Genomic DNA, 17,081 nt, shown 5'->3' with positions numbered 1-17,081 from the left:
CTCCTTCCAGTGGCCTTCCCCAGGCGCTACAATCACTTAATCACCTAAACCCTTCCTTACCTAAAGTTCTCAAACTTCATTTAGCCATGCGTCCAGATACCAAAACAGAGACACACTTGTCTGAGCAGCACCAACAGCTTCCAGTAAGACATGGACAGAAAAACAGACTTCAGCCTTCTAAGTATTTCCCGTGAAGCTTGTTGGCCTCTGACTCCTCAGGCTTCTTGTACCTCACAGAAAATGCTACTTCAGAACACGGCGAGGTCCCATGGAGATTGAGTACAAGAGGCCTAATGCAAGAAAACGGTGCTGAGAGTTGTTACTGATGGCACTTGCTGGCAGTGTTTTACACAGCCTCCCCTGGCTAATGCAATCAACTCTCCATTTCAGAATACCAAATTGAGACAAGATCCAGAATATGATAGCTTCTGTTCTCCTGCAACAACTTTAGGATTTCTTTCTACACATTGTGCTCTGCAGCATCCACAAATACAAAAATATTACCCACACTCCCTAAAATTCGTGTTCTATAAAACTGAATTTTATAGGTGCTCCCATACAGTTGAACTCCCCTTTAAAGTGCCTCCAACCTAGTATTTATTCAAACTTAGTATCTCTAGGCAATTACTTCAAGCAGGCTCCAAAGTGTTCTCTACCTGCCATCTTAAGGTAAAAGTAATATACAGCTATTTGCTTATTCCAGCATATATCTTAGAAGTAACAATTGACACGTTACACTTTAAAGGAAATGGCTCTCTGAACTTGCTCTTTCCTCTGCCAAAACACAGCTCGTGACAGCTCTCTTCCTGTCTGGTAGCAGTGGGGGTAGTTGGGAAACATTGAATTAAAAACTAAAATTAAATGCATGCAATGAATTGAAAATAGAGTTAACTGTTGGTAACTTGACAGCCTAACTGAGCCTGTGCAGCAGCACAGTGCTGCACTGTTCATCCTCAATATGCCTATTCATGTCTGATTTCCATCAAAAGCATTCAACTTAACTATCTACTCACCCCTACTGAATGCATTCCAAACCCAGATTTATTTGCTGCTCTTCGCTGCTTGGTTTTGTATGTTGCATTGATTTGTACTCCTCAACAACTAAAAACACTATAAAAGATAAAGCTTTAATAAGTACACACCACTTAGCTCCCCTACAAGCTGGTTATATGCAAGGACTCATTCTTTTGTTACATTTGAAACAGTAAGATCCAACTTAACTGGTCCTTTTACAGACTAATGCTATGTGTTCAGTGCAGCACTGGAGGTAAAAGACATACCTGAGATTTTCCAGCATTCTCCATAGATTGGATACATGGACCACTAATCACACAAAGGATACTTCCACATTATAAAGTTACAGCAGACCTTGTTTTATTAGCACAAAAGCATAAATATCTATATAAGCTATTCACTGTCAGGTGTCACATTCTCAAAAAAACTAGCTGAGAGGACACACCTGTTTTAATTGCTGCATTTTAGTTTTATCTTACCTAAGCAACAGAGATGGGTGTCCATATACAACCCAAGAACTGCAGCATATTAAGATAAGGGTGAGAGGTCTTATAATATTTGCCAAGACACGTTGGATTTCAAGTTTCATCTGGTCTACCTAGTTTCTAAAGTGTGCCTATAGATTCTGACCTTTTAAGACTAACACAGTGAACAGAAATACTAGAAGAAATGCTATAGGAAATTAAAATCAGATGTAGCTGAGTTGGGGCAATATGCTCTGCCAGATACAGCTCTGTCTGTTTTAAGTTCAAGTACCAGCACAGGATTCCATCTAGTATGCATTGGAAGTTATTTCTGGAAAAGAATTGCTTCAGTGACAGCCTTGTGTGAAGATTATCATCAGTATATGAGACAGCTTGGTATCTGCACACCTCTATGTTTTTAGTTACTTCATTCTTTATGTACAGGGAAAGAATAAAAAAAATTCTGCAGAACAGTTTTGTACAAGCCTGAGCACAGCACTTACACCTTCAAAAGATGCTCCAAGAACACCTGAGCAGCAACAGCAGATTTCCAATACTGAATTATTCTTATAGTACCTATACCAGACATGAGTTACAACAGTCATTAGAAATAAATCAAACTTAGAATATCGTCTCTTTACATACTGATGGACAGTTATGAAAGAACTGAAGAAACGGGCCATTTCCTTGTTTATTACCACTTACATTTTATTTTACAGTATATTTGTGACGTTTTGTTACTATAAGCAAAGATCAGGGCTGTTTACAAATATAATGGCTGCCATTTGATGTAAACAATTAAAAAGTGTCTCTATTAAAATCTGACATCATGATTGTTTTATTAAATTGAATTACTCTTTGTGCCATCAGGTATTAGTGGAGAGGAACTAATTTAAGCAAAAATAGTTTTCAGAAATTAGATGTAGAAACTGAGAAGCCTGAATAAGATTTCTAAGACCACTCCCCCATCACTGTAAAAAGGAAGAAAGCAAATTCTTTCACTGACGTTGCAATGAAGAGTCAACCAAGTCCTTTTTTATTAAGGCTTCTTTACATATTATTGAATCCCATCATGCCTTTCATATTCCCAGCAGCACCTTGTTGAAATTGTCTCATCATTGACTGCAATCCTGCCATGCCACCTGCAGAAAATGAGAACATGGATGTGTTAATTAACTCTGAAGCACAGTTACCTTGCCTCTGAGGCCTCACTACAGCACACAGGCTATTAATAATACACAAATGCAAAAGTCCAAGATTGTCAAGCCAGGTTTAAATGGCTATCAGAAATGGACAAGTGAGCAGTTACAGAAAGGTCTGCAAAACACCAGGCTTAAAGTAGGCTTTAAGATGACCTAGACAAAAGAAAAAACCTTGAAAAAATGACCATTATAAATTGTAAGTCTTTTTTTAAAGTTGCTCTTATAAAATACAATCATTTGAGGCAAAGCTTTGAAGAGAAGGGAATTTTAGGAATACATTTGCTTTACTACAGTCATGCTTGAAGTCATCACTACACTGTTTCATCAGACACCACTCCAATTGCTTGTTTTGAGAGCCGAATCCAAGTGAATAGAATAGATTAAGCACTGGTAAGTGCAAGGCATTCATTAACATATTGACTAAACATTCCAACTCACTAGAAAGCCTAGAAATAAGTACTTAATGCTGATATATATTGCACACATTATCACATCACCATCCTCATTCTGTATTTCAAATGCTTCACTGTAACTGGCAGTCCTCTCTTGAAGCTGTAAAAAGCCAACACATACCCATATGATGCAGAACTCTTGGATCCATCATCTTTGCCATCTGTTGGTTCAGTTTGGCTAACTGAGATGGGTTCACATTCTTTGACATATCACCACCTGAAACAAACAACCAAGCAATTCTGGCTGACTAATATACAGAGCTAAAAAAAAAATAATCAGAATTTAACATAATTCTTCACTGAAATCTGTTTAAGTCTGTAGTCAAGTTACTACATCAGCCACTTAAGTATTCTAAGGATCAACAGTCCCTGCACCCCACATTACTACTACAATACTGACACTTCAGTCTGTGATGAAGTCTACACTGATAAAGCCAAAAATACAGTTTTCACTGCTCAGTTACACATTAGTATCATGAAGAACAGTGCAGCTTTTACCAGTTACATAAAAGAGCTTTCAAACATCACAAAAATGAGCTACATCTCACCTTCTCTTCTCCCAACACCTACTCAACATTTTCACATGTCCTCTGTGTTCACACATCAAGTGATGATCTCCCCATTGAGTTAATAAATGTTTTTCTTTTACTTTTTACCTTTGAAAAGTCCTTTGATGCCTCCCATCTTTTTCACCATCTGTGCAAACTTAGTGTATTGAGTCAAAAGCTCCTGAACATCTCTGGTAGAAACACCCGAACCTCTTGCTACTCTTTGGATTCTTCCTGGCTGTTTACTGAAAACTTTGGCACCATCTGTACTGTCAAGTTCTGCAATTACAGCGTGGGAAAGAAAGAGCCATGCAGTTACTGACATTAAAATATGTTACAGCTGGCAGCAAACTTGTTTTCATTATTGTTGAGCATTAGTTTTGAGCCAGAGAATAAAAATGTGGCTTAAAAAGTGACAATTGGAGAACGAGTCTTATAAGGATCATCTGAGGGAACTGGGACTGTTCAGCCTGGAGAAAAGGAGGCTGAGGGGAGACCTCAACACTCTCTACAACTGCCTGAAAGGAGGCAGTGGGAGGTGGGGGTTGGTCTCATCTCCCTAAAGAGACAAAAAACAGGACAAGAGGAAATGGGCTCAGGTTGCACCAGGGAGCTTTAGACTGGATATTAGGAAAAGCTTCTTCACTGAAAGGCTTGTTAAACACTGGAACAGGCTGCCCAGGAAGGTGGTTGAATCACCACCCCTGGGGGTGTTTAAAAGACATGTAGATGTAGTGCTTAGGGACATGGTTTAGCACTGACTTGGTAGAGTTAGGTTAACGGTTGGACTAGATCTTCAAGGTCTTTTACAACCAGAATGATTCTGTAATGCAGAATTTTACATAATTGAGATATAATATTCCAGGGAATGGTACTAGAGAGCTGCTATGTTAATATGCTAATTAACATGATGGAAAGCTGCTGTAATAAATTATGCTCTCACCATACTTAGTCACGAGCCATATTAATATGTTTAGCACAAGGGTAAGAGCATATTTCTCCTGCAAGAGTTATGGGAGGATTAGAAACACTACACCTTGAATTCCAGAGAGCAGGCTACCTCACTGAGTAAATTTGAGGGTAGGTAGGAATAAAGACAGCAATGACAGATTGAAGATAAATCTAGCTTTTTCACTTGTGAGTATTTGTGAGTGTTGATAATTTAGGCAGCACAGTTACAGTATAAAAAAATAAAAATACATTTATTTCCAACAGAATGCTTCAAAATCTCACCTATTCTACACAAGACAGAGAAGCAACAGGCAATTGTCAAGGTATCTCTCTAAATATTTACACTTATTCAAAAGGTTTTAGACATACACGTACTCTTTGCCATTTCTAAGAGTGACAAATGCTCCTCATAACTTTGTCACTGAAGATGCTACCTTATGTCCAACTTGTAAATAAGCTTGTTTAACAATAGAAAAAAAATAGTGAGCAAAGTTTGTTTTACCTTGGTCATTCATACTGTCCATTATAGTCATCAGTTTCTTTAGCCTTGCCATTGATTCCTGTTCATTGCCTTTACTCATGAAGTCAGTTCCAAACCCAGGGATCATACCCTTGTTTTAAAAATGGGAAGAAAAGCTGTGTCAGAATAGGCAAAGTTACTTTCAATTAAGCAGCCAGAAATACAGAAAGCAAGCTTTAGTTCAGAAGTTATGTATCACAGTAGGCAAATCATTCCACCTTCTTGAAAAACAAAGCACAGACTCTAACATTAGTTTTAATTAAGAGTAAGTTTACAGCATAAGTTTGACAAACATAAACGAAAATCCAATAAAATTATTTTTGGGATGACTAACCAAGATCTGACTGAATGGTCCCATTTTCATGATGTTTTGGAACTGTTCATACATATCTCTTAACGTAAATTGACCTGAAGTACAAAAAAAAAGTTAACAAAAGTCACACTAGCATTTTGGTCCTACTGTCCTCTCTCAATTATTCTTTCTATTTACAACATAAACACTCAACTGCTTAGATTAGATAAATAAACCTCTTCTCCACCACTAACATGGCTAAACTGTTTTAGATTGCACACGCTTAAGAGTTAAGCTAGTTATTCCGCAGTTATAGACAGTTACAGTCTTACGGAGTTATCATTCAAAAAAATTAACTCAATTTACTTGCCTGCCACATTAGAAAAAGAGTAACCATTCTTCACTATGCACATGAAACAAGTTCCTTGTCTCTACACATAACACAAATTAACTCAGTGATCTACATCTCTTCAAGAACCTGTCATGACTAGGTCATGGTAACATACCCACTATTCAGAGCTTGGAAATAACTTACCATGCTTGAGCTTTTCTATGAGTGCTTCATTATCATCCAACTTTAACTCATTTACTTTATCTATCAATCCTTCAATATCACCCATACCTGGGGAAAAGAAGAAACAATGAAACAAAACAGCACTGAAGTTAGCATTAAAATTTACACTCTGACTTTCTAGCATCCAATTCAAAGTGTCTTTTGAGTACAGTTTTACATAGTACATACCAAGAAGTTTGCTGATGAAAGGCTGTGTTTTGAAGGGTTCAAAGTCATCTATGTGTTCTCCAGTTCCAATAAAAATAATAGGACTCTTTGTGGCAGCAACTCTGCAGTAAAATAGATTTTATGAAATGGCCTCTCAAAAACCACCCATCTTTTGTACCACCTATTGACATAATGAACTAGGCATCATCAGCACAATGCATGCCCTTTAAAGTATCCTTCATACTCCTAGAATTATTAATGCAAAAACATCCAGAATTTAGGATGGCAGTTGACAGTAGCTGACAATATGTTAACTCTAAGTAGTACTTTGTAAAATACAAACTCCGCTTTGAAAATCTATCAACAGAAATATAAGTTGCTTATTTTCATTGCTGCATTTAACAATGCATTGCTGACAATATGTTAACTCTAAGTAGTACTTTGTAAAATACAAACTCTGCTTTGAAAATCTATCAACAGAAATATAAGTTGCTTATTTTCATTGCTGCATTTAACAAACTTGACAGGAAAGAGAAAGAAAAAAATCTCCATTTTATCCTAATATTGGGAGGTCAGATGAGACAGGCATTGATAACTTTTTCTATTCTGTAGAAACCTCCAAAAACAGACAGGAATCTCATTGTCAACAAGGAAAGAAACTCTGACATAAGAAATCAGAATCTTTTAATCAATCGATCATTTGCACTAACTTTTCCACTCTAGAGTACAGAACAAACACAGCAGACTTATCACACGAGTGCTTGACAACTAGAAGAAGCTTCTGGTATTTTCAATTTGCTCTTAAGTTTAGTTTTCCATCACTATGCTATAAATTACAGCAAAATACATATGGCAGTTTGTGAATTTTAACACTTGAGATCAAAATCAGACATTGATTTAGTAAGTCAATGTCAGTTAACTTTGACTGTTTTGACAAATTATCTCAGCTCCACACAAGTAATGTCATTGAAACACATCTGGAGGTAAGTCTGACATGCCATCATGTATTTTTTTTCTAGCCAATACAGTCTGTCAAGATACAGCTCATGGGAAGTCCAACAAGGATGGAATTTGATGAAGTATGACTGCAGACAATTTTTTTACCAAATTGCTAGAAACTGGCAACCCAGAAGTTTGTTTGCATCACAATTTTAAGACCATTAGCCTCTGACTAGCTAGAGTTTTCCCCTTTTTGGAAAAAAAATCTTGGGGATTAAACGAGAAGCAAAACTTACCAAGTAAGTCATATTATTCAGTCCAGATGTACATTTTTGGTAAAAATTCCTGCTACTTAAGATGCAATAAAAATAATTGCTTGATGCTATTTTAAGAAGACCTAAGTCTGTCAAGTGACAATGTACACTCTTGTATTGGAATTAAGTCATAACATCCAATTCTGATTGACATTAAGTACAAAAGGATGACCCTATCCACCAGAAGCAGAGTAAGAACAGAACTGTCACTGACTTAAATGTCAGGTTCTGTGCAGTGTGAGTTTCACAGGACAGGTTTCTGTGAGACACTAACACATTTCTTGCTGTCCATGCATGGCCAGATGTTGGAAACTTTTATATCACAATACTTACGCACTAAGAGCTCCACCTCCTTTTGCATGTCCATCAAGCTTAGTAACAATAACAGAAGCTACATCTACTTTATCTTTGAAAGCTTTAGCTTGAGCTTCACAAGCTTGGCCAATGGAAGCATCCATCACATAAACAATGTTATCTGGTTGCTAGAAGAAATGAGAGATACATAAATTATAATTTTTTGCATTCTTAAACAGTGTTGGCACATTATGTTCACTAGCAGAAATTATTGCAATAACAGTACATAAGGGCTGTGCAGTTTAAAACAAAAGGGCATTTTATGAAGAATACTGTCTAAGGACTATTTGAAAACTCTGATGCTGTATTACTATGTGAAAGACTAGTCTACAACACAGACTATTAAAATGTAATGGGTTTACAGTTATTACTTATGTTTTGAGTGATTTTAGTCAGTATTTGAGTTAATAAGCTATTAAGTATCTACAAGCAATTAATGGCTAACAACATTTTCCATTTGGTTTTTCATTAAGACATCCACTCCTCTGAAAACAAGATAGCCACTAGCAGGAGTTGTGTGGGAACTGTCATATTGTCATGCAAGGCCACAGAATCAAACCACCAACCAGACTTTTAAAATCCATACAAGAAATAGCAGCTTCATTTACATATCAAAACTGTTGAAAGTTATCCAGTCATCTTCTCTGTTTCAGGGCAATTATTCATGGCAATCACAGAAAATGTAGTACACATAGCTACAGAAAACCAGATCAGACTGGTTCTTTCATCTAGCTTCTCAATGCAAAGATCCTGAAAAGGAAAAGTTAAAGCAGGAACAGTAGCCTAGTTATGTGCAAGCATCCTTGAATTACAGATAAAAGAATTAAAATTGATGCTGTCAAGCATTGATAATCCAGCCCTTGTTTATTCATAACCATTTGTAATTCCTAATGTAATCTAGGAGTTAAAGTGCTGATGCACTCCAGATGAGCAATATTCACACAACATTAGGAGATAAACATAATTAAGTTGTAGTCAAATTACTTTAACACAAGTTACTGTATTTTCCCAAACTACTCACTATGGCATTAGCAACTTGTAACATCTCTTCAAACAAAGAGTCCTCCTGTTTGTGACGGCCACTTGTATCGACAATGATTATTTCAAAGTTTTCATTCTTAAATTTCTCAACACCTTCTGAGGCAATAATTACAGGATCCATTTCTGTATAACTGATCACAAAAAGAAACGTTAATATATATCCAATTCTTGTTTCCCAAAGAAACTAATTCAAACTTTCATCACTTGACTCTAAACTTGTTAACTGTAAATCCATCTGGATCTCAAGAGGGACTTCTTAAGTTCAGCAAAAAATGATAAAAAATGCACCTTCCTAAGCCATTTGTGTTCACCATTAAGTGAACTGAAGCACAAAGGACTGTGTCTCATCTGCTGAAGACTGCACTATGTTCTACTAGCCCTTCTCTGAACTAAGATTTATCTGAGCACCCAGACAGTATATATCCATTGAAGCCTAAGGAAAAGTTATTTACTGCTTTATAAAAGCTATTTCAGGTCCACTGCTGCCTCTGCTTGACAATAAAAATTAAGGGTCCAAAAATAATATCCTTTGTTCTGTAAAGATACTTCCTGAAAATCCGAATGTGCCTGCTAAAGACGTATAAACTGCTATACGCTGACAGAACATTCCAAGGAGTTATCTCTGGATGCCTGATCTCTTCTTACACTATCCCCACCTGCTACTACTGGCAGACAGTACACTGAACTAAACAGAATCTTCATCTGATCAGAGCAAATATTATAACAAAACCTAAGTAGTGAGGCAACACTGAATGAAGTTTAGGGTTAGATGTTCAATAGGAGACTTATCATTGGAGTTGAATCATGATCCAAACTGATTCTGAAAGATGCTTACCTCCCATAAAAGGGAATTCTTGCTTTTGTGGCGTTCTGCTTTAACTGGTCAAAAGCACCTGTAAGACAGGTATAGTCAAGGGACTATTAAAAAAAATTAAAAAGATACTTGTTAAGTATCAGCGATAAAGGACCACATAATTAAAGATTGTATTACCTGCTCTGTATGTGTCTGCACATATTAAACATGTCTTCCAGCCTTTCCTCTGATAGAAATATGCTAACTGTGAAAAGAAATCCAAAACAAGTAGTTACAGCAAAACCCCACTTGTAAAGGTGACATGGTGTAACAGCTTGTAAATCACTGAAATACATACAGGAGACAAAGTCAAGCCAGCCTTCCTGTAACAGAGACCACTTAGTAACACTGTACAAGTATGAAATATTAGCATCTCCATTATTTAGAGGAGTATGTTATCCATGTAATTATTAATGGTAAAACGAAAACAGCTGCTTGACTCTGCTTCTGATTTCAGTTTCCTGAGCTAGGAATAACTACAAATAATTCCAGTTCCCATTTTATTACCTGCATTCTACTTACTGTTAATACTGTTGATAGGACTAGCTTAAAGAAACTAAACAAAGCAGTAAGTGCTTCAATATCAAGCACTGTAATGCCTACAACTTGTACAGTGCTGTTTCTGTACTTCCAGAAGAAGGTATTTTCATTGCAAGAACATGTTTTAAAGTGATAAATGGAATTCTTACTTTCTTTTCCTTCCTTTCTTCTAACACTTAGCTTCACTGGTACAAAATAAATTCACAGAAGGTTTGTCTGATAAAAAACACACTCCCAAAATACAGTTAGCCTACAGAAGCACTGGGGAAGTCCTATGAAATCAGAGCAGTTCTATATTTGGTTTAGCCTACGTGTGAATCTCAGAAACAGATGACTGAAAAAAGCAAAGACACATCAGTCTTTTTCCACTGGATATTTCTTCCTCCTAACAACAATCATAAATAGGTTACAGCATTGATCCAGAGCACTCTTTTTTAGACTTAAAAATACAAACCCAAATTTCCTCAATGAATTTGTGTCTGAAAGGTTTCACACCACCCACTCATGCCTAACGGAGATGTCTAACACAGAGGCCAATTTCCACTGGCTCCCTTATATAGGCAATGGAAGGAGACAGGTTCCATTCATAGTACTGGTCTTAAACCCAAAATGCAAAGAATAGAAAGAATCTTTCTTACCCATAGACAGCATTATTTCATCAAGAGTTTAATTTTTAAAAACTCTTGAATCAAATCCAACAAGCCATAGATTGTCCTAAAAGACTTTGGGCAGTCATCTGATCTCAGAAACCCCTCTGAAAAAATATCTTGACATCATAATCAGTTAGTACTTTCCTACTAATGGAAACAGCACAGATCACAAGCAAATCCTACCAAAGGAGTCCCAGGAGCACCATCCTCCCCAAGGAAAAAAAAGAAACACCCACATGAACAGATTCTGTGCAAGTTACCTTTGAACAGGTCGTTGTTTTGCCACTTCCTTGCAAACCAACAAACATTATAATATTCTGTTTTCCTTTGGTAGGTGTCCATGCTTTGACTCCAGGATCCACAAGCTAAAGAACAAAGTATAATATATTTTGCAGAAATTAATTTCAAAAGCACAGAGCAGCCAGTGTCACAGTCATGCGAGCCATCTGGTTTTATATTCAACAGAGCTAACCAATTTTTGCATATTCTAGTATTAATTTGGCTTAGATGTTTGCTGATCTACAGTGAACAACAACAGCCCATGTAAGGTATCTATAGTGTTATGCATAATAGTCTACATAGTGTTATATGTAATAATTCTGTAACAGTAACTGAGTTAACTCCTCTCTAGCACCAAAGGCAGAGAAGCCCGTATATAGAGCACAGATGTTACAACCAACACAGAAACATGACCTCCACCCAAGCAGCACTGCTCAAGATGGACCTCTTCTGGTGAAAATTCTACAGTACAGAAGACTTTTTAGGGTTAATGCCTCACTTCTGGAATAAGTAGAAGGTGTACATACATTCCAAAGAGCCACCACAGACTACAGAAAAACAAGAGACTATACTGTTAACTGGACAGAGGACAGAACACTGATACCCAAGTGCTGATTTGACCAAGAGGGCAAATTAAAGAGGAATGTTGCCATAAAATGCTGGGTTGTTACTTAACACTTTTCAAAGGCTTGTAAGTAAGTTGAACAAGTTAGGGTAGAAAAGGGTGTTTCTGGGACAACCACAAACAGTCGAGAAGCTAACAGTACTTCACCCCTATTTTGTCTTTAAATTTCAATTGAAGAGTATGAACACCTGAACTTGAAGCTTAAATTGAAACTCAGAGAAGCCAGGAAGCAATTCCAACCAGAATACTACTGCTTGCAATAGTAACAAGCCTTATAACAGAGAACTTAACTGCAGGTACCACATAATTACCTTCAAGCTTGGCATTGCTTCCACAGCTCAGGCTGAACACGAAAAGTGACATAATACAAAATTCTGAAGTCCTACCTTAACAAGTTCCTTAAAGACAGCATGCTGAATCATTTTTCTTTTGTTAAGGCCAGATGCCATTTCTTCAAGATCAATTGCAGACCTGAGTTTAGGAAAATCATGAAACACCATCATTGCTTAAAGCATCACTCTAACTGGGTAATAAAGGATGGCTTTGCAACCAGAACAGCAGTTTTCAGACAGGATGTATTTAAGAGACATGTGTTGGACACATTACTTCTTCATACAGGACAAAGACAGTTTTCTAAAATACCTGCATCTTTCAGACTTGCATCTACTTGAATTGCATATCTGAAAATAGCCAAGGTAGCAGTACTGGTCTATTTATAGTACAGATCTATTTATAGCCAGCACAGAACATGTGAAGATGAGGTGTCTGGGAAGTAGCAAAACTTGTTTATTAAACCACTCAACTGATGACAGCACTGTTTTTTTTTTTTAAACACAACAGCAATAACTGGCTACGTTTGATGAAGACCTCTTTGATGGAACTCGCTAGACATTTAGTTCAAGCTGTATTTGTTTAACTGGATAACTACATTAAGGCAAACTGGATGCATCTAAGAAAACCAAAGAGTTATTCTTCTGTAACATCAAATTGCAACTTTCACAAACATTACAAGTTAAATGCATTTTGATCATTTCACTTACTTGACATTTTCTCTGAGTTGCTTCACAAGTTTAATATTAACATCAGCTTCCAGTAATGCTGTACATACTTCTTTTAACATAGCATTTAAAACCTTTGGAGTAGAAAAGAAAAATGGTTTTACAATACACAGCATTGGCTAGGCCAGCATCAGTTCAAAATAAGAATGTGAAAGTGCACTGATGATACAAACAAGGCTTTTACAAATTAAATGCATGCAAACCTATAATTATTTTGACTGCCACAAAAAAAAAATAAATGCATTTGTTTCTATATCAATGCAATTTAAATTTGACAAGGTAATACTAGAAAAAAAGGGTCCTCAATTTGCAACATGCACACTATAACCAAGTAACACAGAATACTTCCTATTCCATTAAGGACAATAGCTGCTTGCAGATGAGCTGCTTGCTACCTTGCAAGCAGGTAGCAAGACTTCCTAAACTTCCCTCCAGGTACTCCTCAGAGACAGCTGTTAACTGAAGCCACAAAATAATTCTCTTAACACACAGTCTCTGTAGATAAAAGTATTCCTAAAATGCAAGATGGACATGTTGCTATCTGCATTGTCAAAGAAAACTGAACTGCTCTGGGGTACGCCTTTCAAGCAAACAGATGCCCCAGGAAGCCAGTTTAGTACTTCTAAGACTTTTCAAAGTGAAAAGTCTCAAACAAAAATATTTTTTGAAAGTAACATCTGCATGAAGTCCTCATTTGCACAGCTTGAGCTCTTGCAGGCCAAAAGTTTCTACTGCTGAAAAAAAAAATAAAACTGGGCTACATTTGATTCAGCTAGGGATTTGTTCTCTCCCAGATAAAGATCTTTTAAAATCTCTCCTCTGTGCACAAGTTCCAACATTATAACCCTTGATAAGCCTACTTTTTACTTTAAGCCACCTATCTGTCTACTTCAAGAGTTTCAACCCATTCATTTACTTGGAGGCACTTCTACACCATCACTTCAGTTAGCTTTCCATCTTGCTTTTCAGTCCAGGAAACACTTATTTCTAATTTCTTAATTAGAAAAAAAATACAGACTACACCAAGTCAAACAGCTTAGAGAACCGCACACTGTATTGGCTTGAATACAAAGGCAGCAAACAACATTTCAGATGGCAAAGTTCATATGGAAAACTATTTGTTCTTTCAAACTTTGACTTCCACCAGCCTAGTACACATCTCCAAGGTCTAGCTGCACACACATAAAAATTAGAGCACTCTACATAGTTTTACAGTACATAGGTACATGTTGCCTCCTCCAGCATCACCTTCTCAGGACACTCATCTGCGTAAGTACAGCCACGAGTTCACAGACCTTTTGGGACCCGCTATGTCTGAGGTGACTGTACATTTCTAACTCTGGTTCTAATTTTTGCAGTACTACCAGGGGATTAAAACATCTGGCTAGAAATTCTACTTGATTGAAGAAAGGAGCCTAAGGTTAAGACAAAGTTACTTTAGAACTTTTTCCCAGGACTTGGCCTCCTGCAGGTTAGTGCCACCACAGAGGCACACTACATACCTCCTCATTGATAATGGTAGCATTGCTCAGCGAGCGCAGCGCTGACGTTATCTTTCTTCCAAGGTCTGCTAGAACCATTTTGGCGGCTTCAAGGACAACTCAGGAGAATCTGCAAAACAATTAAAAATTAAGTTTAAAGCTAGTTGAAGCTATGCCTTTGCAAATCAACTAATTCTAGTATTTTTTGGGTTAAGAAACCTGCTTTACATTCCAGAAAGTGCATAAGTTTTACTTCTTTAGTTATTTTAAGGAAATATTGGCCTGAAGTTAATTTTAGGCTATCCTGATGGCCTACTTAAGAATAGAGATACCCCACTGCAATTAGGAAGCATTTCACTGTCTGGAATTTTTGTGCATTGTGGATTTTGTGCATTCCGCATGAAAGAACAGTCCAGACAGACTTCCAAAAAGAATGCTAACTGCTTTTTATCATCTTATCAACATGTTACATGACAAGCAGAATAGCCTAGAAGTTGTGTATCCTGCAAAGACCTGAAGCAAAGTATTTTGCCAGCAAAATTCAACATTATTTATTGGTTCTATTTTATCTATCTTCCACTAAATCAAACTGAATTTCCCATTTCAGTAAGCCTACATACTTGTACTTTAATAAGCAAAATTCATGTTGTATTTTTTAACAGCTTTATTGGAAAATCATCCTAATTTTGTTCACGGCAGACACAAATCCTAAATATAAGCCTAAAGTTATCTCAACTTATAGTTAGGAACCCATAAGAGTTAATTTCTGAAGCACACACAGTCAACATGCTAAACCACTCCACCTCCTATACAAGGTGGCAAGATATTCAGGAGAGGGCAGACACAAATCTATAACTCTGGAAAAGGGCAAACCAGTATTTGTCTAAAGAACAAAAGAAGTTGCAAGACCACAGTTACTGCAGAAATGGAGCACTTCAGATACTTCGTGTCTGTCTTCTAATTACACAGTTGTTTTCTCATACCCAAATGAAACTGCTCCCTTGCTGACAGCTGAATTCAGAATCTCGCATTTGAGATCCTCCTTTCAGAACTGAAAGCAAACTCCCCAATAATGACAGCTTCTGTAACCCAAGAAGTTGAGTTTTCAACATTTTGGGAACTTCCTCCCCCCTTCAAAAAGTAGAGAGGAAAACAGACAAGAAGGGCTGGTGCACCTGGTAGAAAAATGTGTTATTCCTGTCTTACTTAGAGAGTGCCAGCCTAGGTGCAGCTCATATACACAAGCTGAGATTTACTAGCTGCACAGACCCCCAAAAGCAAGGTTTGTGTTGTGTTTATTAGGTGAAATGAGTCATTCACATAAGCCAACCTTTGTGCTTTGCCTACTTGAGAGTTAATATTATCACAGATTTGGCAGGCTGAAAATAACCAACGAAAATACAACTGCCAGTCCAACCCCTCCAATACTATGCCCACAACACAGAAGAAAATCTTCAGAAGTTGCAGAAGATGAAGCATAAGTAATTAATTCTAAGCACAGGCCTCAGCAAATGATGCAAAATCAATGTATTTACCCATTTTAGATTGAATGTACATAGTATGTACAAGCAATTCCAAAGTGGCATGCATTACGCTGTCATCTCGATATTTCATTAAAAATTAGTCTATGCTTCCTGAAGAACTCTGCCCACAGCATATCTGCAGATCAGTACACTAACAGATTTGGACTTCTACCTTCTTACTTTGCTGGAACAGGCTATCTACTGAAGTGCAAAAACTCCAAGACTTCCTTATGAGGCATGTAAGACATAGTCTTGCAGAATATTTCTGAAAAAGCATTAGCACCAGTATGATCTACCAAAGGGTGTCAGCAAAACAGATGTTAAAAACTTGTTTCCAACTTGTTTCCCATGAAAATCACAATGCAAAAAAAAACAACCACTTTTGAAATAGCATAGCATCTTGGTGAGCTTTAAGCTACTGAAACTGCAGCTGCAGACAAAACTTGATTAGAACACTTGGCTATAGGAGCTAAGAAATTTTACAAGATGACCAACATACAGCAGCTAGGTGAACACTCAATATTTAGCTTGCAGAGTTCTACAAACCTCCAAATACAAGTTAATTATGCTGTAATAAAAAAAATGTTTCTACTGCAGAACTCCAAAAACTTCTTCCAAAAGCCTTACAAGAATAACACAAATACTGTGCTAAGGGAGTTTGAGCATTCTACTATCAACTGCTTTCTCTAGCACATTAAGGATTCATAAGCCATCAGAATTACTAAGGGATGCCAAGTACAGAAATGAATATAACTTTTCACGTACAGTCCATCCAAGCTGTGAGCCACAGCACAGACAAAAATACATATAAGATGCCTTAGCAGGTGGCCGAAAGGCATTAGCAATGACTGCACTGCAGAATGTGTATATGCTGCGTTCAGACCATCTGTAGTTCTGGAAGAGTTTTTTAACCTCGCTGCAGCAGTGCACATATGCACAGACGAGCTTCAGACCTGGCAGGGCTCCACAGTAAACAGGCCAGGCCACATCGAGCAGCCTTGTGCTGAGCAAGGCCATGAGCTCTGCACAGTCTGAGGTTCCTTCAGCAGAAGCAGCCCGGGGGGCCTCGGCACTGAGCTCTCAGGTCATTGTTCTACTGCAGATTCCTAAAACCTCTTCACTTACTTCTGAAAAGCAGGGGCAGAACAAAATAGAAAGAAGAAATGGGGGACTTGTATTAGCAAAACATAGCAAAACGTCAGCGAAACAACTCTGAGGAGACAGACTGCCTATGCCTGCCAATCCATCTGGTACGAACTG

The 17,081-nt window shown here is 37.4% G+C and overlaps 1 protein-coding gene across 2 annotated transcripts; it reads right to left on the bottom strand.

Annotated features, from left to right (window-relative positions):
• Positions 1–2,165: 2,165 nt before the first annotated feature.
• On the bottom strand, positions 2,166–14,428 carry SRP54 (signal recognition particle 54kDa). 2 transcript variants are annotated; one of them, XM_009993855.1, is made up of 15 exons: positions 14,320–14,428; positions 12,800–12,891; positions 12,146–12,230; positions 11,116–11,220; positions 9,804–9,870; positions 9,648–9,705; positions 8,793–8,943; positions 7,751–7,899; positions 6,186–6,286; positions 5,979–6,065; positions 5,486–5,559; positions 5,134–5,242; positions 3,789–3,959; positions 3,254–3,349; positions 2,166–2,620 (listed from the first exon to the last, which is right to left on the bottom strand). In XM_009993855.1, exons 1-15 carry the CDS (start codon positions 14,395–14,397, stop codon positions 2,529–2,531), a joined length of 1,515 nt encoding a protein of 504 aa, XP_009992157.1. In that variant the 5' UTR covers positions 14,398–14,428; the 3' UTR covers positions 2,166–2,528. The 2 variants fall into 2 exon arrangements, with proteins under 2 accessions (XP_009992157.1, XP_009992159.1); XM_009993857.1 differs by lacking the exon at positions 12,800–12,891 and having other exon boundaries at positions 14,320–14,342.
• Between the last annotated feature and the right edge of the window lie 2,653 nt (positions 14,429–17,081).

This window comes from Chaetura pelagica, unplaced genomic scaffold (assembly GCF_000747805.2).
Source record: "Chaetura pelagica isolate M959 unplaced genomic scaffold, ChaPel_1.0 scaffold11, whole genome shotgun sequence".
Classification (NCBI taxonomy): Eukaryota; Metazoa; Chordata; class Aves; order Apodiformes; family Apodidae; genus Chaetura; species Chaetura pelagica.
Note: the sequence above shows the minus strand (reverse complement) of the source record. Positions and strands in the feature narration are given on the sequence as shown.